Source organism: Alosa alosa, chromosome 16 (assembly GCF_017589495.1).
Source record: "Alosa alosa isolate M-15738 ecotype Scorff River chromosome 16, AALO_Geno_1.1, whole genome shotgun sequence".
NCBI classification, from domain to species: Eukaryota; Metazoa; Chordata; class Actinopteri; order Clupeiformes; family Clupeidae; genus Alosa; species Alosa alosa.
The window spans coordinates 15,057,755-15,083,447 of NC_063204.1; the positions used below are offsets into that span (position 1 = coordinate 15,057,755).

The 25,693-nt window shown below is 44.8% G+C and overlaps 1 protein-coding gene across 5 annotated transcripts in view; it reads left to right on the forward strand.

Moving 5' to 3' along the window:
• Positions 1-25,693, forward strand: part of pard3aa (par-3 family cell polarity regulator alpha, a) — a 288,433-nt gene that overhangs the window by 193,200 nt on the left and 69,540 nt on the right. For all 5 annotated transcript variants that reach the window (XM_048265859.1, XM_048265861.1, XM_048265858.1 and 2 more), the window contains 2 exons: positions 461-707; positions 18,721-18,849. In XM_048265859.1, the coding sequence (XP_048121816.1) occupies positions 461-707; positions 18,721-18,849 (376 nt within the window). The remainder of the gene's footprint in view (positions 1-460; positions 708-18,720; positions 18,850-25,693) is intronic.

Below are 25,693 nucleotides of genomic sequence, written 5' to 3' on the forward strand. Positions count from 1 at the left end.
GGAGGAGTGATAGGCTCCTCTCTTTCCATCCCCACTCTCTTGTCTCTGGACCCAGCCTTCTCTCTCATGAATCATAAGTGACAGAGCTGTAAGCAAGGGCATTTTTTTTTCTCTGTCACATTATACCCACTCTTTCAGGATGTCTGTACTGTCTGCTCCCTTGTCTAGCATGAGATACCACGCAGGCTCCAGAAAGAGCCCTGTGTAAAAACTCGGAGGCCATGATTATCATGAGAAAGGTGTCTTTGGAAGACTGGTCAGAATGACTGATCAGTACATCTTTTCTGTATTCATACCACTCCTAGTAGGCTGATTAATTCACTGTGAAAATGCTCTACTTGTAAACTAAGCTTTTACACAGTGACTGTTTATTTGTTTTTTCCCTCTCTCTCTCTCTCTCTCTCTCTCTCTCTCTCTCTCTCTCTCTCTCTCTCTCTCTCTCTCTCTCTCTCACTTTCAGTGGAGGAAGACACAGAAGAGAGTTCCCGCTCTGGCCGTGACTCTGTCTCCACGGCAACTGACCTCACCATTGCACCTGGCTTTGGCACAGTTAACCCAGACTCTCGGCAGGTCAATGGAAGCCGTCCGAAAGAAGACAAGAAGAAAGACAAAAGTGTTAAAGAGAAGAAGAAGCCAGACCGAGACAAGGAGAAGGACAAGAACAAAGCCAAGAAAGGGATGCTGAAGGGCTTGGGAGATATGTTCAGGTATGCATTCTCTCTCTCTCTTTCTCTCTCTCTCACTCTCTCACTCTCTCACTGTCACTTTCTGTATGAATTCAGGAAGCATAAGACTCATTTAGGAGCTAATATCTGACCTTCACCTTGAACCTCCTCTCTCTCTCTCTCTCTCTCTTCTCTTGAACCTCTCTCTCTCTCTCTCTTTCTCTTTCTCTTGAACCTCTCTCTCTGTATTGCTGTCTCTCTCTCTCTTTCTCTGTGTCACTCTCTCACTGTTGCTTTCTGTATATATGAATTCAGGAAGCATAAGACTCATTTAGGAGCTAATGGCTGACCTTCACCTTGAACCTCTTTAATCTCTTGAACCTCTCTGTCTTTAATCTCTGTGCTCTCTGTACTGTTGCTTTCTCTCTCTCTTTAAGAGCTTTCTCTTTAACCTCTCTCTCTCTCTTTAATCTCTCTCTCTCTCTCTTTCTCTTTCTCTCTCTCTCTCTCTCTCTCTCTCTCTCTCTCTCTCTCTCTCTCTCTCTCTCTCTCTCTCTCTCTCTCTCTCTCTCTCTCTCTCTCTCTCTCTCTCTCTCTCTCTCTCTTCACTGACTATTTTAATAAGGTAACATGTTTTATTCATATGATGTGGCTGGCCCCTTTCCACTTCTATCCTACCCCTAAAGCATATACAACTGCACAAAACTTGGGTGTCTCTTTTTTCTTACAGGTAAGTTTGTTTTATTGCTTTTTTCCTGCTCAGGGTCAGTGCACTACCAGTCTTACTGTACATACAACATGAGGTCTGTGTATAACAAACAACAAGACCACTCAACCTGTACCATTGAAGACACAGCAGAGCCTCAAGTGTTGGTCAAAATGTGCACTCTGTACAAGTGCAGGATGCCCTTTTGTATGAAAAGAGACTGCAACATCATGAGCATGTGTCCTAATGGAAGCCGATATTGAATCTGTATTTCTCTGTTGGCCATCATTTCTCTCACTAACTAAAAGCTATCTATGGGAGCATGCAGCTAGGCAACTGTCATGTGGAATGGCGCAGCTTGTCATACGTGCTTTGTTCTTCTCCGCTCTGTGGGGTTGAAGGAGGGCAGGGGAGTTCAGGTCTTTTCTTCCCAGGGGTCCGCACTAGCAGGGGGTCCAGCTGCGATTTTAAGGGCTTAGCTAGAGTTGGTGCCGTCAGGCTAATTAAACAGAAACCCCCATTAATTATTTTGATTTGGTGTTCATTTTGAATCCTGCATAAATTAGGCCACGTTTGTGTGACTCTTATCACATGCTAAGTTGTTTTGCTTTGGATTAGTGTAATGGGATTAGTAAGCGTATCGTGGCGCATGGCGCCATAATAAACAATAAAGATGACAAGTGTTTCCAGGTCATGTTGCAGAGACTCAGAGGCCGCTTATCTCTCTGCCATTTGGGTTTTGATGGTGCTGCACACCCTACTGAGCGAAGGCAGCCTTAATAACATAACAACAACATACCACGTACGTACACACAAATTGAGTGTTCACCTCTAATCAAGTCCACTGCCAGACTTACATACATACTTGCCAACAGGTGCTAACAGACATAGTACAGGATACATACTCTACACACATGCAGCTATCCCATGTATATACACATATGCAGTCATCCATTTGCATTCAAGCAGTTTTTTGGTTGTTGTATGCCAGTGTGGTATCTGCCAGTGGTTGTGAGTGTTGTCCAGGAGTCCACACTGCCAAGCGGCACCTCTAGGGGTGTTGAACCCACACCCTCATCCTAGCAGCTCATCTGTCTTCATTACCAGACTCACTTGGAAAGCTAGAAAGCGCACTGTTGACATCTTCTATCTACCTGCTAGTATTGTTTAGCTCCATGTGCTCACATACATCATTCATTCTGCAGCATCCTATGTTTCCCTGACATTTTTTTTTTTCTCTTTCAACCAATTTTCAAAAGTTTTGCATGATGAATGAGTGGGCAAAGGTAGGGAAGGTGGTGAAAAAGTGGCCATCTTATGATTGTGTGTGTGTGTGTGTGTGTGTGGGGGGGGTGTGTTCATTAAGCTGTAAAGTGGAAGCAGTCTCCCACTGGAGGTGTGTGGAGCTGCTGTCGTCGTGATGTTCCCTTTCACACTCATTACACAGCAAGGCCCCCTGAGAACTCCCATCAGCCGGCAGCCCAACCAATGCCACACATTGCCACGACGATCACACACTCTACCCCACATATATCTGACAGGCCACGGGGGCCCTGCCAGCCCCTAACATAAGCCGAGAGCCACACTCTCAATCCTAATCACATAAACACACACTCACGGACACACACACACACACACACACACACACACACACACACACACACACACACACACACACACAAACCTACACGTAAACATGCAAACAAGCCCTGTGCTGCCTGTTTGGTCTCATTTGTGCAGTTTGCACCATCCTCATCAGTATGGACCTACTGTAGCACCCTCACCCCTCTCTTCCCCACTCCCTCTCTCTCGCTCTGCTTCTGTACCTCATACATGCAACCACACACACCTATACGCAAGGGCAGAAAGTGTGAGGGACGGACCTTGTTTCCCTGTGGAGGCTCGGGAGTGTGAGTTTGGCATACGCCATTTCAAGCTCATCTGCATTCTGGGCTTAACACATTCTAAAGAACAGGCTAGCGGGATATCTAATTCAAAGCGTTGACTGGGGCTGAATTCACATTCAAGCATGAATTATTGCTGAATTATCTCTGTCCGTTTCAACAATGCCGCCCAAATAAATAGCAATGGAAAGAGGAAAATGTACAATTTGATTTGAAATGAACGTTTCTTCGTCCTCGTCTTTTAGTGTGAGATAACATTCTAATTTATATTGTCCTATAGTGTCACTAATTAAGTGTTCTAGATATGCTCTGTTTGGCCTACTCTGAATAGCACTGACAGTCTGATATTCATGAGTGTTGTCTAGACCAGGGGTTCCCAAACTTTTCCACGACAAGGCCCCCCAAATACTACTAGTTTCTGGCCAAGGACCCCTTGATGTGTTATTAAACCCATCGACAATACTACGGCACAAGCCACAATACCACAAGCCCTTTGCGATTGAGCATACAGTGTGTAAAAAATGCATTTGGAGCTTTCTGCTATATGAGAGCTATCACTCTACTATTATTCCCAGTCATTATCATGGATAATGCATTGTATAACAACCCTCATAGTAATAGGTATATTTAAAATTTTTCAAATGTATTTATTTGTTGCTTTTATTTTTCCTTCCAAATTGCTGAGGCCCCCCTGGCACCCCCCCGCGGCCCCCAGTTTGAAAACCACTGGTCTAGACCATATGACTAGGGCTTGATCTAGGCTGAACTCCAGAGATCATTGTGCATTGGTATGTCTGAGGATAGCATTTTAAAAACATGAAATACATAGAACTGATGGGAAAGAAGTAATGATTGGAAAACAAGTTAAAAAATATGATGATGAAGGGGTGTAATAAGAATAAATGGAGAAAAGGCTATAGAAAAGAAAGGGGAAAAGATAAAGGCAACCCCTCACAGGCTCTCTTCTGAGAGGTGCAAATGAAACTGGTTCATAGTATCAGTGACCTCCTTCACAAAGGCATGATGCCCTAATGCAATAGGCTGTCAATGTGAATGGATAGCAATAAAGAGAGTGAAATATGAAGAAAAAAACACCCACTGCCAAAAATGTGTGAAATGTCACAAATACTCATGCTTGTGTCTGTATGTGTGTGTGTGTGTCTGTGTCTGTGTGTGTCTCTGTCTGTGATTCTGTTTTGTCTATTTGTCTGTGTGAGCTGAAGCGTCTAGATATGTAATGTGAGAGGCATGCAATCATTTGTTGGGGCTGATCAGGTTTGTTTGACATGAAGAGTCCTCACACACACAGGGGATGTCTGAGCACGATAGACAGACAGGAACGTCAGACAGGTACCTGGTTCCTTTATGGTCTTTGTTTTTTCTTCTCATTTTATTATGTGTGTGTGTGTGTGTGTGTGTGTGTGTGTGTGTGTGCATGCATGCATATGTGTGTGGATGTATGTGTGTTTATCTGTGTGTGTGTGTGTGTGTGTGTGCATGCATGCATATGTGTGTGGATGTATGTGTGTTTATCTGTGTGTGTGTGTGTGTGTGTGTGTGTGTGTGTGTGTGAAAAATGGATGCTCAATGGAATGGAATGGACATTGCATTTTGCCTTTGTAGGACTTTTTGTCTCTGTCTGTCTGTCTGTCTGTGTTTTGTGTGTGTTTGTGTGTTTATAAACATATGCACATTCCTTACCTTTTTCAGAGGGTGGCGGTAGTAGTGTGATCCATCCTGCTGCTCAGCAGTGGACTGCACTGCAAGGGGGTGTGGGGTGAGGTCTGACTGGCTCATTGAGCTAGTGATGGAATAACTGAGTGCAACGGAGTGAACTGGGCCACATTAAAGAAGAGAGGAAGGGGTGTTTGTGCGTGTTCATTTTTCGCTCTCTCTCTATCTCTCTATCTCTCTATCTCTCTCTCTCTCTGTGTGTGTGTGTGTGTGTGTGCATTAGAGCAGGGGGCTTTTTTCCTCAACATTGACCACATTTCGTCGAATAGGCCACACAGGCCTTGCAGGGACAAATCCATCCCCACATATCCCCCCTCCCCACCCACACATTCCGGCCCACTACTCAGGAGAGGCCTCTTTAGGCCAAATGCTACCCTTGTCCTTGCCAAAGTCTGCCCTTCAAGTCATGTCCCACTCATCCCCTAACATGAATCCCCTGCGCCCCACTACCAGCCTGATGGCTGGCACACGCCACGCTGTCATCTGACTGCCAGACTTGGAAAGACAGATCCTCTCCCCCAGGGCCGCTGATGTGCCTGAGGGGGATGAAGACACAATGGAGAGTGTGAGATGGGAAGAGGCTATGGGTGAAAGAGGATGATCACGAATGCCTCTCATCTCTCACACACCGTATTTTTAGCAGCGGAGCGAGTGCGTGTAGGACTTGACTGTGGTCGACAGCGGCAACTGGTTAGCGTGCATATGCTCATAAGTTCATGTGTGTGTAGCGTGTGTTTATTTATATCGTTCCACTGCCAGCATTCCATGTGAAGAAGTGCTTCCGAGTGAATGGAAGAGCCCTGCAGCACATGTGGTGGAAGCTCTCGCGACCCTGTTCATTACCACGTAATGTCACATGCTAAGGCTTAGCATTTTATTTTACACACACACACACACACACACACACACACACACACACGGATAAATAAACACACACGATCAAAGACTTCAGTTAAGCATAACATTTGTGCTGAAAGACAACAATGGCTTTAGGAAAAACATGCAAGCGCTAGCAATGAACTTACTATTCATAACCACTTTTCGAAGATCAAAGCAACAGCTAGTCTAGTTCTAAGTCATGTTTTTTTGCAGTTAGTTAGTTAGCATTCTCAAATAAATGCATGGAGCACACATCATTTAGAGATGATTGCTCTCTCTTTGGCATGCTGATGGATGTGCCAAATGTAATCAAATCAATCAAATGTCATACCAAACATAAAGCTTGCAATATTTGAGCAGGTCTGTGAATATACAAAGCCCCATGATGAAATAATAACTTTATTACAGCAACCAGCAGTGTTTAGCAGTGTACAAACATATTCGTTCTCTTGGTCTCCCTTTGAATACAGCCCTCCTCCCAGGGGTTTCTGAGCCATTGAACAGTGGGCATCAGGGAGAGGGCAGTTGAGGGGGTGAGCAGTCTGAGCAGAGTGTCCACCATGTGAGCCATCCCATTATCCCCCTGCCAATCACCCCAGCCCCAGTGCACCATGGGGCCATGCTGCCCACAAGCCCCCACACAGAGTGATAATGGAGGTGGACCAAGGCACAAGCCAACCAGGACTGTATGTGTGTATATATATATATATGTATGTGTGTGTGTGTATGTGTGTGTGTGTGTGTGTGTATGTATTTATGTACGTATGTAGAGATTGTGGATGCTTACATTAATTGTTGATATGTGGGGGCGGCAAAGAGGTGTTAAGGTCATTTTGAGTTTGGTTGGGCTGAGTGCTTGAGATTAGATTATGTGCTGAGGCTGCGTGACTTGGGGTAAGTTAAACATGGCTCAGAACCGATAGTGGGGTGGGGGAGCGAGGGCTCTGTCCAGCCTCCCTCTTTGGCCACTCGATGCAAATATGATGGGGCACCTCTGGATAGCCGTCACACCAGACAGTGGTAATTGCATTTAGGGAAGATTGCATCGTGCCGAGCCGCGGAGCCCCCTGGGCCTTCGAGGACGACGAAGAGAGGGAATGGGGAAGTTCAGAGCTTAATTGAATCTGAAATCTTGTTGAAAATGAAACGCGATCCACCGTCACGATCAGTGCAGCCTAGACACATCGAACAGGCCCGGAATGTGGCTTAAATCCCTGAGGTGCCCTGACATGGTGCAGCAGATTCGTAAGCTTATTGTGCCCCTTTGTAGTCTGTATTGAAGTGTGCATGTGTGTAACAGATGTGTTTCTGAGCAGGTCTAATAGGATTCGATCACTACCAAACTGGGCCACATTAAGTGGCTGAACTTCACTGTTGTTGGGTTTGATCTAGATTGTACTTCGTTAAGGGCAGGACTCTCATGCATGGGTGTTTTGCTCGCAGTTAGTGGATAATTACCTCTTCACATCTTGCCATACAGACTCATACACACATCACACATCACACACACACACACACACACACACACACACACACACACACACACAGGCCTGTACAATATTGCATTTCTTAGCTTGCAAGGGCTTTTCTTTTCCAAAGTAGATGAATAGTCCCGTAGCATTGATGCACCTGTAATGCTCTGAAGCTTGTGTGTAAAATGTCAGGGCCATTTTGCACTGCTGCATTTTGCTTTGTGTGAGCCCACTGCCAGACGTCCCAAAAGCCCACTGTGGTAATTATGTTTCTGATCAGCAGACGTTTCCCCCTGACTTCAGCTCTGCTTTGTAGTCAGGCTTTTGAGGATGTCAAGTTCTTTTGATCAGCTGTAGCACAAAGTCTGTTCATTTTCATCATCCTCAGGAGAGAGAAATTGAACTAATGAAAGACATGAATCAATTCTCTCTCTCTCTCTCTGTCTCACATAAGAGTATGGCAAACCAAGTTGTGTTTGAAAAGTAAGTATAAACACTGAAATGGTCACCCAGGTGACAGGCCAGTATTTCCTTCATAAGCAGCTGAAACACAATTCTCAAAATGATACCAAATGATAGCCTACTGTAGGAGGGTATTATTACACCCCATTCTCATTTTGATCGGCAGACTGAATGAACATGAATACAGACAGGAGCAATTGAATGACTTGACCTGCCACAAAGGCATGCCATTAAAACAACCTCAAAGGGGAATGTTCTCTTTTACATGCGAATGATCTGTGTGGTAAAAGTCATTATTTTTTATCAATCATTGTTGGTTTGTGTATCATACTTTCATAAGTGCACACCTCACCTGCCCCCTTCCCTTATCTTTGGGCTGATTTGTGGAGAGATCTCTTGGACTCATGTATCTGATCTGTCTGACCAAGTCCACAGAATGGAATGAAGGGCCTTCTACTCGTTTCTCATAAGCTAGGTGTAATTCTCTCTTTTATAGCATTTGATAATGAAAATATTTATTTCTCCGTCTCCCTCTCTCCCTCTCTCTCTCTCTCTTACTGCAAGTCTGTCTGTCTGTTGGCCTGACTATCAGGGATGAGCAGAATGTCTGAGATGTCAGAGTGTAAATAGCAGACAGAGCATCGCCACTAATATCCCCTCTATACACACACACACACACAGACACACACACACACACACACCATCATGATCTTGAACAACTGATCCATATTGGCAGTATCAGTGGGCTGGACTAACTGACTAACAAGCTCAGGAGCGAGGCAGAGAGAGTGTTAATATCAGCGCTCGTTCTGCCGTCTCATCTCCATGTCCTTCCACCTATCCTTCAGTCTCACCCCCCTCCTCCTACCCCACCCCGCCCCACCACTCCCCCCCCAGTGCTGCCCTTGAGATTCACTCTGGCAGACAGGAGGAGCTCTCTTGTCTCCCTCTGCATTCTGTGAGTTTGTATGTCACGGATCAAGGGTTCAGGTATCTTTTCCCTTGATGCCTAAAATGGGATTGTGTGTGTGTGTGTGTGTGTGTGTATTTGTGTTTGTGTGTGTGTGTGTGTTTGTTGTGTATGAACTGCTGTCTGTTTGTGTACATGTATGTGTGTTTGTTTGTGTGTGTCTGTTTGTCTGTCTGTCTGTGTCTGTCAGAGTGTGTCTGGAGTATGGGTTTGCATGCATGTGTTTGTATATGATTGCACAGTAGTAATTCTGGTCTTTCCTCCCCAGAATGTTTCCCAGATTATCTGTCTGTAATGTGGGTGACCAATGATCTTGTACCTCACTGATCTGGTGTATATCCATGTTTTTACGTTTGAAAGGTCCTTTTTACTTTTGGTGGTCACTTGGGATGTGTACTTTATGTGTGTGTGTGTGTGTGTGTGTGTGTGTCGGTGAAAAAGCACTAGTGATCAAACCCACGCCATTAAGTATGCAGGGTGTGCTGGCATATCTAGGTCACATCCTGTGGCACCTTCATCCCCCAAGAGCTCCTCCTCTGTCCTTTATCTTTGTCTGGTGTGACAGGAATGACTGCAGCCTGCTCTTGCAGAGAGGTCGGGGAGGGTCAGGATTAGTCTATGTCCTGTCACTGTTTGTGTTAATGTACATTTTTTTAGTATAAACATTATTAGAGCAAAGCATCATAGACTATTCCATTTAAATATCATATGTGCCTTCTGTTTCACAATGTTTTTCCTCTCTTAGCTCCTTTTCCCTCCATAACTCCCCACTGGTTTCAAAAAGCAGTAGGGATCTATCTTTTTAGTGCTGACTGACGGAGCATGTGTGTGTTTGTGTGTGTTTGTGTCCTACTGAACGCGGCAGTGCTGTTATTGTACTGTATACAGGAGACCCACATTGCTTACGTTTGAGAGCTATGAAACGCATTTCTAAATATATCCAGCAATATTTAAATTGGAATGAGCCAATTCAATCACCCGCGTTGAAAAGCCTGACTTCAAAGTTTCCTCTCCAGCAAGTCCAGCCAGATGATTTATTAGAAACATTAAATGCAATCATGTTCTGCTCTTTTTCTCCATCATAGGTGCAGATGTATGGCTTTGTGAAATATGGCGAGCCAGGCTCTAGCCGCTATTGTGACACCTTGCTTGTTAGCTTTCAGACATGGCAGCCTGTAAACAGCTGCTATATTTCACAGCCTAATTGGGCTGATGGTGATTTAGCAGTGAGGGGCCTCCCGTACGTCCCCTGGGGGAGGTGGGGAGGTGGGGAGTTGGGCGTCTCCTGGGTCGTGTGTCAGCCCGTGGCCCCAGTCCTATGGTCCTTTAGTCATGGTGCTATGGCTTCGGCTTAAAGGGGAGTACCCCATTGTCTAGTAGGTTCATTCTTTTTTTTGTTGTTGTTCAATAAATCCAGACTCATGTGCAATTTGATACTAGTTGTCATTGTGGAAGCATTTGTTGTGATGACAGCCTGTTATTTAACACTTTAAAGGTTTTTCTAGGCTACCATCTAGCTTCTGCCCCAGGCTCTTCACGTGTAGCCGATCAAACAAAGTATTTCCTTATTTGTTTTTTATTGCACTACAGAGTAAGCATATATCCCAAATAAATCACTATTTATAATGAGAACACATACATAGATTTAAAAATGTTCGGTGTCTGTGAGCATGTCAGTATGCATCCCTTTGTTTTGCTTGAACTGATCAGACTACCAGTGTATGGATAAAATGTTCCACCATGGAGGCATTGGCAAAAATGGAAGTTGCCATCAGCAATCCGGACAAAGAAGGCTAGGGAAAAAGGTTTATCTTTCTCAGAATTGCAACAGTTTCCCTGGAAACCTGCTGGGTTCTTCAATCCAATAGAACATTTCGGCAAATTGCATAATTACAGTACTAAGGAGGAAACATTAATGGTCATTTCAGTTTCTGACTACGTAAAACAAATCCACTTTGCAGTGTTCTTTTTAGGGTAATGTCCAAATGCACTGAAATGTAGTGATCCCAGACCCAGGTGGTGCATAGTAAATGCATAAAAACATTTAGAAGAAACACTGGCAATTTGCAGAATAGTCATACACATTTTTTAGTCATCGTGTGCTTTTCACATCTATACTATAAGTAGCAATTAGTGTGTGTTCATTTTAATGAAACCTAGAAAGAGGCAGTTAAGGATTATCTAAACAAATGTGACGCAGCCTTAGTGAATACTGGGCAGATCACTTATTCTACAGAAACCCAGGAATTAACCAATTAACATGCTTATATGCTTATATATTTTTTTTGTTTCCATTTGGCACACATTCTTGTCCAAAGAAATGTTTTGCATGCAATGAATGTCTGTCTCTTTGGGAAGAGTTTCAACAACTAGGTTGTCACTGTTCCATAAATGATCTGCGTATGTAGCATCGGCTTGGATCTGGCAGAGGTGAGAGGAAAGGTGTTCTTGGAAGGCAGCAAAGGCAAACAAAAATAACTCATTGTTTTCTCTCATGCCAGGTGAAATGTTGTGACAAACTGCTGTCAAAGTGTCATTTAGCGAGATGTACTTTAGATGGAGCAAAAAGAAACTGTGGGTGTGTGTCAGGGTGACTGGAGGGAGAGAGAGAAGGGGAGAAAGAGAGAGAGGGAGAGAGATTGATTCTCTACAGGACAACCGATTTTGCTGAAAGCCCTTCAGAGTAATCCCATGAATATATTCATTCAGGCGAGATCCCCTCTGGTTGCCAGCACTGACTCACCGTGGCAACCAGCAGGTTTCATTCACTGTTCATTCCTCTTATTATTGTCGCAAACCATGAAAAAAAGTGAGCACGGGTGTTCATCTGTCTGAGGCCTCTCTTCTTCTCCTCTACCTCCCCTGCTCCTCCACACACACACACATGTACAGTGTACACACACACACACACACACACGCACACACACACACACACACACCTTCCTGTCCTGTCGGGAGCAATATAGTGGGAATAGGGTTGAGCGTAAAAGGCCGACACCAACCGCCACTTGCTCTCCTGAGGTGATGCTGCGCTGTGTGTGTGAGGTTGCTACGGAGACGCTTGGCGTGCGCACACGTTTCTCTTTTTTTTTTTTAAAAGGTTTGACATTGAAAATGCTGACTGACGCTAGAAGCCCAGGATAATGAGATCCGCAGGGACAGAGAGAGGGGGAGAAGTAATCGCCGGGTGGTTGTATATAGCATAAGCATGAGCCTGACACTACTGTGCACACACTATTCTGACCCAGAGCCCTGTTGAGGTAGTCAGGGAAACTAGTGGCTGTAGCGACGGCAACCAAATCAGAGATCAGATCACTATGACGATGATGATGATGATCCTTCTAACAAAGGGTTAATTCATAGGTGCCACCTACGTCACTATCAAATAGAACGCTTTTACAGAGGAAACCCATGCTAAAATAAAACTCTGTAGTCACAAATTTGATCGTGTTGGTATGAATATATGTTGTAGTATGCAATTTCTACAGTGTAAAAAAAATATACTAACGTCTTAGAAACGTTGTAAAATTAATTAAATAGATTAAGAAAGCCACCGCTATAGTGATATACTATTGTTAGATTGATTTGTTTAGATCCAGTGAAATTGCTGCCTTGACAACGCTACGTATGGCTTCAGTACTACATACGTACTAACGGTAGGCTGGCATCACTCTCTCTGTCATACTCTATCCTACTGTGTCACCTATGAACTCCCTATCTCTCTCCCTCGCTCTGTGCCTCTTCAATGACTCTCGTTCTTTCTCTTAGTCTGCCAGTCTCTCTCTATCCTTCTTTCTCGTCTCTTCTCTTTACCTTGCCCTCATTATGTTTTTGCTCAATATGTCTCTCTGTAGCTATGCTCTGAATCTCTCACCGCCCTGAGGTACTCAGCCCTGGTATTCAGCACCACGAGAGGCACAGAGGACGGATCCAACTATCTCTCTCTCCTACTAACAAGATGTTATTAAAATTACATGCTGCTTCCTGGGCTGGCTGGCTTTAGGAAAGGAGGAGGAGAGAGAAAATGAGAGAGGGCTAGAACTGAAAGAAACAGATTTAATCCAACTCCCTGTTCTGTGTCTAAGCATAGAGAAGGGGAGTGTCTGTTGTCTAGATAGCAGTTTATACATAGTATATTTAAGTTTATCTCAAAGTATTTTTACATACAGATATAACATAATGTGCTTCATATTGTATCCATATAATATTCATATTCATGTTTAAAACTATTGTTGGAAAGTTAACATCTTATATTTCAACTATGCTTGATTGGAATTCTGGTCCCTATCAGACCAGATCAAATGACTTCCTTATATTCATTCTGTGCAGGGAAAGTCAGTCTTTTGCTATAATGCATAGATTTGTTTTTTGTCTTACCTTAGTGTTCATTTAGCAAAAGATCAAAACAACCCTGTCCCATCACTAAGAAGGGCCACTCACACACACACACACACACACACACACACACACACACACACACACACACACACACACACACACACACACACACTGTATCAAAACACAGGATCTCCCATCAAAGCACTCTCCCATTTTAACAATTGTAAAACCTAATTGCTTTAATTGGCTGTTTGGATAATGGACCCATTCTTTAGTCCAGTCGAAGCTTGACTTTGCTTTTTTTGGTCTATTTTTTGGCAACCGCACTGGTTGATGATGTTCCCTGGCTAGCTCATGTTTGTAGCTGTGCACTAATGTTAAGCATCCTGGAGCCATTCAGTGTATTACTAGGCTGTAAATCAATAAGGAAAATATATGGTGGCATCAGACAGTACACTGGCCTGTGTCTACTGTATACATTGATATATGGTGATGCAAAATATTGAGTAGAGCATGTACACCGGAGTGCTGCTTGTTAAATAAAGGAGGAAATATAGAGTAGTGCCTGAGTTCAATAACAGCTCTTTTATGAAGATGATGTCTGTCTGTTGAGCCAGTGATTTAGATGAAAGAACGAGCTGCATGATGAACAGCAGAGGACAGAATCGAAATGGGAGTCTGTGTACATTCTTTGGAGTGACTGGATTTTTCATCAAAATCCAACTGTAAGGGCATCAGTAATTAATTAATACCTGTGTGTGGGTGTGCTTTTGCTGAAAGCCACCTTCATAATGTTGCTTTGGTTTATGGTGTTTGTGTGTGTGTAAACTGGGCCATTACTCCGTAATGCCTTGCGCTATGCTGTAAAATGTTGGCGTTTGACAGCTACAGTGTCACCTGCAATGAAAGTGATTGAGGAGATGGCCTTGCGTGACAGCAGAAACAGGCACACGCTGTAATGCCTTGATGACAGGGCTCGGTGAAACACGTTGTGGTGCATTAAAGTACGATCGGTTCCTTTTGAACAGCCACATCATTCACACTCAGGGGTGCTGCTGCACTCTCCTCCTGCAATTCTGTAGTGTGTGTGTGTGTGTGTGTGTGTGTGTGTGTTGGTGTGTGTGTGTGTGTGCATGTGCATGCGAGTGTCCCTGTTGTACCTTGATTTGTGTGTCTTGAGGCCTTTAATGGAGTACATATATTTTTGAAAGTTGGTTCTTTGTTAAGTGTAACTGGTCCTTGAGGTGCACATGCACCAGTCCATGGTGGGGTCTTCTCTTTTGTACTTACATTGAGACACATCATGTCTTTTTTTTTCAATTGTTAACTCTACTCTACTCCCTTCCTCACTTCCTCTCTCTCTCTGTCTATCATGTGAGTTCTCAGTCTCTCTCAGGTGGTTTTGTTTTGCTGCCAGCAGGAGTTTATGTATTCATTAGTCATAGCTGTCATTTTAGAGGCAGGGGGAGAGGTGCTTAGCAATGGGCCATTACGCTGGGCTTCATCCCTCTCTCCTCTCTCTTTCTCTTTCCCTCCACTGGAACAGAGTGTTCTGAAGGGGAATGTTGTTATTGGTGAGAGAGGAGCAACCATCAGAAATACAGATGCCCTCATTAGCACATCAGCTAGCTCCCATCTCAAAAACACCATTCGAAAAAAGACATTAGACCAAGATTCGCGCTTACTTGATGTCTGCTAAGGGTCTCGAGAAAAGTCTTTTTATATTCTCACAATGGACTAATAGCATACAACTGGTGGTCAAAAAGATTAATTATGTGCTATGTATAAAGATTTTTCCTTCATTTTAAAGAGCCTGACTTGAATGCATCTCTGCTGGAATGGCTAGAACTACTGGCACAAATGAATGAATTTGATGAATTTAAACTGTCCATCACCGTTGCCTTTCTTCGCCCACAGTGAAGCCTTCTTTGTTACCGTAATTGAGTATTCAAGTCCAGTGGGGAGCCGTGGCCTGGCTTGTTAGTTTAGATCAGCGAATTGTTTGGGACGGGAGTTCACAGGCTCTTTCTCAAATAGGATAATCACCCAGGGAAAAGTCTGCTCACTCATGGGTGAGAAGTTGCCCTCTAGAGTACTGGCCGCAGTCAATGTCTCAGTGTCCGAGACATCGTTTGCTCTTAGAACACATGCATGTCCACTAAGGCATAAATTCAGACATGCGCAGACCACCACATGCATTAAGTCTCAGGTTGTGTCCAGATGATGTATAATATATAACTGTCACCATGACAGATGACGACTTGGAGTGGAATGGAATGATTTGAATGGATTAACTGGGCATGGCATTGCAGATTGGAGTATGCTAAGATCCAAGATCAATGAGACTTGGTGGCAATCTTTGAGAGTTGTGATGCCTCATATGCTGGGGTCACAGTTCACCATACAGTGCAAATAAAACTCAGTCCAACAGGTTGTCCAGGCCCATGTCTGTATCGGCTGTTTTCATTTTGTTAATGACAATTATCCTTAGTGTCTCAAGTGACACTGAGGTGAAAGTTAGACATGAAGTCAATGTCCTACAATTTAACAGGTTCAGGTTCAACAATCTGCAAACTCCCTATAAGATAAGAATATACTTTTCTGTTTTATCACCAATCTGCATTCTGCATTTCTTTATAATTTCTTGTGATGGCTTTCAGAGAGAAGTATTTATTTTCTGTTTGCTTGCGTTCTCCTTGTGCCTTTGTGGTTGGCAAGCAAAGAAGATGTGGATATATTAGAAAAGAGGCAGAGGAGGTGAACGGGTATATTTTAATGGAAGTCCTTGAAGTGTGTTGGAGAAGGTGGTAGGCTGGACACTGTGATAGATTTAGTGTTGATATTATTAGCCTCAGTGTGTCTGAGAGTTGTGCCTGGGCTGTGGCTGGGCTGTGGCTGGGCTGTGGCTGGGCTGTGCCTGGGCTGTGCCTGGGCTGTGGCTGGGCTGTGGCTGGGCTGGGCTGTGGCTGGGCTGTGGCTGGGCTGTGGCTGGGCTGTGGCTGGGCTGGGCTGTGGCTGGGCTGTGGCTGGGCTGTGGCTGGGCTGTGGCTGGGCTGGGCTGTGGCTGGGCTGTGGCTGGGCTGGGCTGTGGCTGGGCTGTGGCTGGGCTGTGGCTGGGCTGGGCTGTGGCTGGGCTGTGGCTGGGCTGTGGCTGGGCTGGGCTGTGGCTGGGCTGTGGCCATTTGTTGATTAATTAATCAGGTAATGTACAGTATCTGTGGCACGGAACCCTCAGGTTAGAAACAGCACTTTATGATGTTTATCATTTGCTATGGGTGAAGATTACTTTCTCTTTCCCTGTCTCTCTCAGCAAAATAAGGACAATTTTGAAAAAACAACCTTCAATTTCATGATTATATTTACCATGGGCACTTGTCTGAGGTAATGCAGGTTGTAAAGGAGGAAGCGAGATAAGTTTGTATTCTCAAGGCAACAAAGGACGAGGGGGAAATTAGAACAAATAAAATAACAGAGAGGAGAAGAGTGCAATTTGGATAAAAGGCTGGTCGTTCAAACTCAAATACTGCTGCCATTCCATATGCCTACAACAGAAACAAGAAAGGCATTCTTATCCATCTTATTTATGTAGTACTACTTTGATCAATGAAGATTTTCATAATGATTATGAAGGTGTGTGGCCATAGAATGGGGCATCATGTAAAACACAAACAATCGATAACAGTCGGGCAGAATCTATGATTACATTTATTGAATTCCCTCACTCCTGCACCTCCATATGTAGATCCATACACATTCAGCAATTGCCTTATCTTGACAAAGAGTTTCACTGCAGGCAACAATAATTCACTCCTGTATTATTGTATATTCACTGACTCTCAAATTAACAGAGACAGACAGACATATTTAGCCTTTCCAGGGTTTTTATAATTGGATTGGCGCTTGGTCCCACATCCTTGAGTAACCCACAAACCACAGGAGTTGTCACCCGTTACAATTCCTTCTTTCCCTCTGTGCACCAAGCTGTCCCTATGCATCAGCAGGATATGACATCAGGAGGAAGTATTTAGCATTACCATGTTACCCCCCACCATGCACTGCAGTCTACCCTCTTAGCCCTCCAGGCCTGCACTGAAAGCAGCTTGGTTCCTGAGAAGGCATTCTCCCAGCACAGCATCTGCTGTCCAAGACCACATCCTGGACCACAGCAGACCAGTGATTAACTATGGATTTCCACTTGTATCTATGAAGAGGTAGGGGGCTAGGGGGTAGGGAGCTAGGGGGTGGGGGCCAGGGGTGGGGGTGGGAGCTAGGGGTAGGGAGCTAGGGGGTAGGGAGCTAGGGGGGGGGGGGGTAGGGGCTAGGGGGCTAGGGGGCTAGGGGGGGCTAGGGGGGGGGCCTAGGGGCCAGGGGGGGGCTAGGGGGTAGGGGCTAGGGGGTAGGGGCTAGGGGGCTAGGGGGGTGGGGGGCAGGGGGTAGGGGGTGGGAGCTAGGGGGTAGGGGGCTAGGGGGCTAGGGGGCTAGGGGGTGGGGAGGGGTCTGGGGTAGGGGTGGGGGGCTGGGGGGGGGTCTAGGGGTAGGGGGGGGGGGTAGGGGGTGGGGGGGGGGGGGTAGGGGGTAGGGGTCTAGGGGGTAGCCATCACCCATTAACCGTTCTCCCTTTTTCTCCCCGCCCGCTCAGATGTACAGTACACGCTGTTTATTTATTTTGTGATATTGTGTACGTAAACACACACACACACACACACACACACACACACACACACACACACACACACACACACACACAGACACACACACGCACACACACACACACACACACACACACACACACACACACACACACACACACACACACACACACACACACACACACACACACACACACACACACACACACACACACCCTACAGTATGTATACACATCCTTCCTTCCGTGGTGCGTATGTCAGTAGCTGTGGGTCAGCAAAACATTTGCAGTGACTGAAAAATATAAAGATTCTGCACTGATCTTTGAAGCCATGTTGATATGTTCCTCTCTTTGTCACTGACGCTTAACATTAAGTAAAGTTGCTCTTCTCTGTGCACATACTACATTGAAACTATAACCCTTGTCAGCTCTTCTCTTTGCCCACAAATCAAACAGACTAGAGCGTCTGGTTATAAAACTATAACAAGCCACCTTATTCTCTCCCTATCTGGCAGAGCTCGATTACTAAGACGCAAAGCTGACTCTTGCTCTTGCAGTCCGTGTAAATAAGGTGATTTGACAGAGTGTGGAAAAAGTTCATATTGGAGATGCAGCATTAAATATATATATTTAGTCTGTGCATTGCACAAAAAGTTTCCAATGCATTTTTATTTTGGTGAGTTTACTTAGAGGTGGATACATTTCAAAGTATCTGAAGTCATCACACCTGCTCAGACGAGCAGGGGAAAATGCGACAGGAGCTGACAGTTTAATTTCCTGCTGGGATTTCCAGCGAGTCACATGAAGAGGAAGAACTTGGTGATAATAACAGCTCAGTAATAACAGAGAGCTTTTTTCGGTGCCAGGCTCCTGTGTCTGCCAGCCTGCACCTCAGCTCAGACTGGTCCCATATTTATGTCCCCTCGTCCTTTATCTTCACAGGTTTGGCAAGCACAGAAAAGATGAGAAGCCTGGAGACAAGATGGAACGCAAGGGGTCTAGTAAGTCCAAGATGGAGGACACACAGGTCTCGGAGGAGGAGACTCTGCGAATGCGGCTAGAGCAGGAGAGGTGAGCTTGCACCCCACAGAGCCACTTCAAAGTTCATTCCATTCCTCTCCTCTCCTCTCTTCTGTTCTCCTGTTTTGCTTTGCTCAGAGCTCCGTAAAAAAAAAAAATATATATATATATAAAAAGCCTCTCAATTAAGTAGAATGCCAGTGCCTGGAAAATGAGCTAACTGCTTAATTAACTAAATGGTACTGAGGGAGGCGAAATTCTGGGAAAGCATTTTGAATGTCAGGAGTAAACCACCAGGCTTGTTTTAATATATACAACAATGCATTAAATTGGTCATTTATGGATTGTTACTTTTTGGGGGCTATTGGATACAAATCACTAATGGCCCTGATTCTGCTGTGTGCGTGTGTGCGCGCGTGTGTGTGAAACACATTGCCGTGTGCAGTATTTCTTCTCTCTACTTTTCTTTAACGCACTGTTGCCTTTTGACCGATCAGTTGGCTTTGACTTAAATGGTAGCTTTTCTCACTTCCAAAACTCTCCTCTTCAAATGTGTACAGTCCCATTTTGATTTGTCTATTCCTGTGAGGCTTCCAGATAGATACAGAGAGGGGCCGGTCATGGCCATTGTTCTACATAGAGGCAAATTAACTTGGTTACAGAGCCTCTGTTTGGTAATTGAGAGCAATTGAAAAGCCACAATAGCAGTAATGGCGACTCATAGCAGAGAGTGACACGCGGACAATAGTGTCAGTGCCAGCCCAATGGAACAGCTGCACCTCCGTTTCCAATCCGAGCAGCATGTCTTGACCGCAGCTCAGGCTAGTCTAACATGCATAGTGAGCCTCTTTCTGGCCTGCAGCCCAGCAAATTATCATGGTCCCCTCGCTCCACTCCCCTCCACCCCAGCCAACCCTAGCACCCCCTACCTCCTCGGGGGAGCCTCCAGCCGCTGCCACTCCAGCTGTCCATTGTGTCGCTTCCTAGACCTCATCCTAAATGTTGCAACGGAAAAACAACAGAGCGTGTGTCACATAAACTTCTCACACATACACACAGGCCTTGCATGGAGCCTCCCCTGTATCTAAGCCGTATTTGTCTGGGCCCAGTCTTGCATAGAAATCTCATTCTCCGTTTCACTTCCTCCTTCTCTCTCTTTTTCTATCCAGTGAAACCTTGCTTTTTTTGCATTTCAAATGAAAACAATCCCTTTATTTATTTATTCTTTTCCTTTCTCCAAGACTGCCGTCATTCAACCATGCCCAAATATTCCTGTAGTTAATGGAAAGGAATCCCAGGGGGCTTGCTCCTTCAGTGATAATAAACCAGGCTGCCCACGGGTGATAATGACACAGTAAACTGCCAACAGGAACAAACTCACAACACGCCACACCCACAAGCTAGACAAGATAGCACATATCCCTGAGCATCCCCTAAACCTACAGTATGGCACATTATCTTCTCATTCGGTGCAATGGTTTATCTTGGCTCTCTCTCTAGCTATTGCTTTGTTCCCATGGCAATTTCAGCATGCAAGCATGTATTTCACTCAGTGTGTATGTGTGTGTGTGTGTGTGAACCCACTAGTTCACTTACATTGTGCACAAATTTCAGCTTAAGGCATGCTACACTGTGATCAACGACAATCGGCCAGAGTGGCTTGACCGTCTCTGAGGGGTTATCAGATTTATGAATGAGAGTTTCCACCAGCACACATCTCTCAGCCAAATGTCCATTCCCCTTGCAAAGGACATTCTGAGGTAAAGATGGGCTATGACCAAACTCCCTGGCCCCTGCAAGTCAGAGAGTCGTTAATTCACACGGACATCCTGACAGGTGCTTTTAGCATTTAGTAAGAGGAGTCACACAAAAGGTTAGCAACGAATTAATTCCTTTAACCTCACCATCATTACCCTGTTCTATTTCTGGACTCTCTCTCTCTCTATCTCTCTCTCTCTCTCTCTCTCTCTCTCTCTCTCTCTCCAAAGCAAGGTTGTATTGTCGCTCTAGACTTTCTTAAAATGTTTACGGAACCCATGACGGACACCTGGCTTCTTTATAAACTTTGATTTTGCATTAACCAATAGAGCCACTAAATTCCATCTGGTCAACATACTCCAGATAATGGAGTCTCCAAATAATGGAAAGAATGAATATTGTAAGTCATAAAAGGCAAGTGCCTAATCCTTGGGTGAGGATGATGAAGCAGCTTCATCAGGGGCATTTGTTTTGCCATAATCTGGCAAATTGTAAGCAGCTGCTAGCCTGCTGACTGTGTCCTGGGCTTTTTCCTGCCCTCATCAAAGTCTTCATTCAGAGCTGAAACACCCACATGTGCACACACACACACACACACACACACACACACACACACACACACACACACACACACACACACACACACACACACACACACACACACACACACACACACACACACACACACACACACACACACACACACACACACACACACATGTCCATTCCACATAGGCACATTGTCTTACACAAGCCTTGTTTACTCCACCAGTGGATGGGCACAGCCCCTCTCTGGGCCTGATTGGGCTTGACTGAAGGGGACCACCATGGGAAACCTCCATTTGGTGACTCATGTTGAGCCACACTGGATGTGGGAGGGAGAGACACAAAGCAGAGCCTAATGCTCCACATCAATCATCCTAAGAGCAGAGCAGGCAAAACCAGGTCATTCGCCATTTATGTCCTGATGTTGTTGAGAATCGCTGTGTTCTCACTTTGATGAAAAATATTAATTCTTAAAAGCCAGAGGCCAAAGCATTTCTTACAAATGACTAGATGTGAAATAGCATGGCCATTTCTAGTCTGAGAAGATCCCACAGACATTTTTTTTGGATTGCTGCTAAAGCGCTAAACATACACTTCTCAATTGCAGTGTCTCACACAGTGGGCAGTGATGCCATTTGTCTTTATCATGTCTAGTAGGCCTGTGTCTGAAATCGTTGCCTTCCATCACCACAGACTCTTCCTAGTGCTGCCTTCCTGCCTATCTAGGTCTCGCCCACTTAGTGCTGAAGTCCCCACTGTCCGTGTGCTAGCCCAATCAGCAGGAGCTTGTCAAGAGTGTTTCATCTTTAAAGTGGGGCTGCCCATACCAGCAGAACAAAGAGAATAGTGGATATAAAAAATTGTACACCGGACATTGAGAGGAGCGAGAGAGTAATGTGCGGACATGGTAGCAGTAATGTCACCACCTGACAACCAGTCAGTCCGGGTTAGATTCCCAGTCCCACCGTTGCAAGTTCATGTCGCGTTGGATAAATGTGTCTGCTAAATGCCAGTCAACTCTGTGCCAGGCACTGTGTTTTAGAATTCACAGTCCATATCTCTCCACTCGGCCATTATTCTCCGGCCACCCCTTTGTCACGTTTTTTTCTACTGTCAGGAGGGAGCAATTAGCATTGGGAGTTCAAAAGGAGATCTGACAAACTGATTGCTGGCTTGATTATATTTGTAATTATATTGATTGTCGTCTAGAAGCTAAATGTGATTATCAGGACCCTCCGATTTAGCCAATTATTTGCCTGATGAAATTACACTGTGCTGGAACAAAGTGTCAACACAGGGGCCATTGTCTCAGTGCGCTGAGTGTGGCTGGAACCGCCCCCTCACACACTGCTATTCAATAACTTTTTGGTCTCTTTCACCTCACCGAGTTTGGCTCAAGGAGATGGTGCATAGCTACATATAGTGTTCGACGAGTCGGCAAGGCCATACACTCTGATGAAATCTGATGAGAAATATGGGATGAATGTTTTGAATCTGTTGGTCATTTGCAATTAAAGCTGCACTTAAATTAAGCTATGTTTGAATTATTTTACACACACCCTCCCCTAATTTGGACCTTTTTACCTTCATAAGCCAAGTAAATTCAGGGTGCCATTTCTGATATGATGTGCTGGTCTGGAGACATGAGGGGAACAGATTATCAGTTCATAATGCGCCGTTCATTCTGGCTGAGCTCTATGGCAGTAAACACAGCTATGCTTGAAGACAAATAATAAGTTGTTGTTTTTTTCCCCCCTCATTTTAATCCTCATCTTGATATTCCTTAATTGTTGTTTTATGTTATTACACTTTAAGCAGCCATTCAGATGGTAATTGCTTCACATAATTCTTCCCTCCCGCACCAGTAGTTTATGCTAAGGCCATAAGTTAGAGTAGAGATGTGTGGACTTGAAGTGCATCACCACGCAGCCAGACTGTTTATCTCAGTTCAGTCAGCAGATAGAGGTCTGGACCTCTGTGAAACTGCTTGCCTCTTCGATTTTGTCTCATCCTGCTCTGAGTGAATTAAACATCATCAACCATATGGAGAGGGGAGTGCTTTGGCGTCATCTGTCCGCAATTAAAGCACGCCAGCCTGATAAGAAGGCAGATTTATGTAGTGTGGAGAGGAAGGACCGGAGGCTAGGCAGCAGAGGGGTGAGAGGGTGAGATCAACACGTTCTTCCTGCTCACGCCTTTTCAACTGAATTTTAAAGATGTTGCAGAGAAAAGGGGATGGAAAACTACTGAACTGTTTACCATTTTTTTTAGTAATGTTTAACTTTTTCCATCATTGGAGTCTTGGTGAGACTGGTATCTGTGTGTGTGTGTGTGTGTGTGTGTGAGAGAGAGAGAGAGAGAGAGAGAGCGAGAGAGCTTGTGTCTGTGTGCGTGTACTGCATGTGTGCGTGACTTCAATGAACTTAACAGGGCCAGTCCTTATCTTCATCAAAAATGTGTTATGACTACTATCTGACCACACTGTGCCATATGCACTTGTCCAGAAAGGGAGTAAAATGTCTGGCCTGCGATTCACCTCAGTCCTCCAGGAGTCTGTAGATAAGAAATGATAATCAGAAGTATTCAGACTAAACTAAGGGAGTTTCTGAAGTGATATGTTTTAAGAGGGATTTGCAAGCTGTTGATGTGGTTGTGTTGAAGGAGAACAGGAGGAGGCAGATGCCGAGGCCTACCACAAAAAAAGGCCCTTGTGGTTCTTTGTTGTCCTGTTACCTAGAAACAGCTGACCAACCCTGTTCTCAACACAGTGCAAGGTTGCCATAGTGCCCCTCTGGCCCCAAACTCAGGGAAGATGAGAAGAGAGCAGATCATCAGTATATTGCTCTCTCTATCTTCTCTTTCTTTCTTTCTTTCTTTCTTTCTTTTTTTTTTTTTTTTTTCCTCGTTTGTTCTTTTACTAATTATAATTGTGCTGCTGCTGCTTAATTGGAATAAAAGGATTTACCCTTTGGTGCTCTCCTCTTTCCCTGTCTTTGTTCCTCCCATTTCCTTCGAAATGACACACATGTATCTCTCATATAAGTGTTTGGCCATCTATATTTTAATTAGCTTGAAATAAAGTCACTGAAAGGGATTTTTCCTTTTTTTTTTGTGATATCAAAGCTTTGCAAAACCCGTTAATTGTTCTTTGTCTGTAACACTATTGACACGTTCTCACTTTCTCTCTTATTTCTTTCTCTGCTGCTTGTAAGCCTGGTTTGATTCTAAATGTAGTCCCTAAACGTCAGTCCCTTTTGCTGTGATCTTAATGTGATTCTAATTAAGTGCCATTGCAGATGGTGCAGTGATGGACTTTTCCGGTTTGCTTTGTTAAGGGTTATGTGTTCGGTCAATGTGTTTCCTTTCTGCCTCTCTTTTGTCTAAATTGCGCACTGGGTCATTAATTTTGTGGTAAAGGCAAGTCAGGAGGAATGTGGTCATAATGACCATATGGTTTCATGAGGCCTGACTGCCTAGCTGTGAGACACACACACACACACACACACACACACACACACACACACACACACACACACACACACACACACGCACGCTGTGTGTAGCTGTGCATGTATGTGTGTATGAGAGAGAGAAGCACTTCTTTTGTGTCCACTGGCACTAAGCTGCATGATGATTGTTGTCTCTTAGCCATCGAGGTTTGAGACTGAGCTTGTTATATCCTGATTCTTGGCCTCCTTGACCCTAAGAGCAGCATATTTGCTGTGTTCAGCAGCAGCATGTGACATAAGTATAGTGTGTGTGTGTGTGTGTGTGTGTGTGTGTGTGTGTGTGTGTGTGTGTGTGTGTGTGTGTGTGTGTGTGTGTATTGGTGTGTATCGGTGTGTGTGTTTCGCTTTGCATTGCTTGTGTGACAGGCGATGATATCTTTGTCCACTAGAGGCTACTTATCATCCGCTGGTGAAAGACATAAATTAGTTTTGCCGGAGGCTATCGGGCCCTGGTCAGATGTAGCCTACACTCTCCTTTATGCTATTATCATCCATGTGGACACACAGACACCGGTCCCATGGATCTGATTTGGGCTTTTAACTAAGTGCTGCAGGCATGCTCCTCCCCAAAGAGTTTCCGTAAACCTGTCATAACACTGGTGGGGCCTTACTGGCAAAGGGACATCAGTTTGGATGGATGGTAGGTAAAGAAAGGTTATGAGATGATATTGAACTACAGCCTCTGGGGAGTTCAAAGAGCAGTCCAAGCCTGCATTAACATCTGTCATGATTTTAGGCAGGAGCTGTCACAGGGCATTCTGAGTTTCCCTGATAGCCTCCAGGTGTGGCCATTTGTTTTCATTTTGCCAAGGCAAAATACTGTATGTTCCATGTTGGTAAGTAAACAATGTTAAGTGCCGGTGTTAATTATTTAACAGCTTAATCACAGTCATTGTATTTGCCGTTAAGTCCATCACTTTTTTTTTTGGCCTTTTTATGCCTTTAATGACAGGACAGTGGAGAATGACAGGAAGCGAGTGGGAGAGAGAGAGTCGGGGTGGGATCTGGAAAGGACCACGGGGCAGGAATTGAACCCGGGTCGCCGGCGTACAGTGCAGGTGCCCCAGCCAGTTGCGCCACGG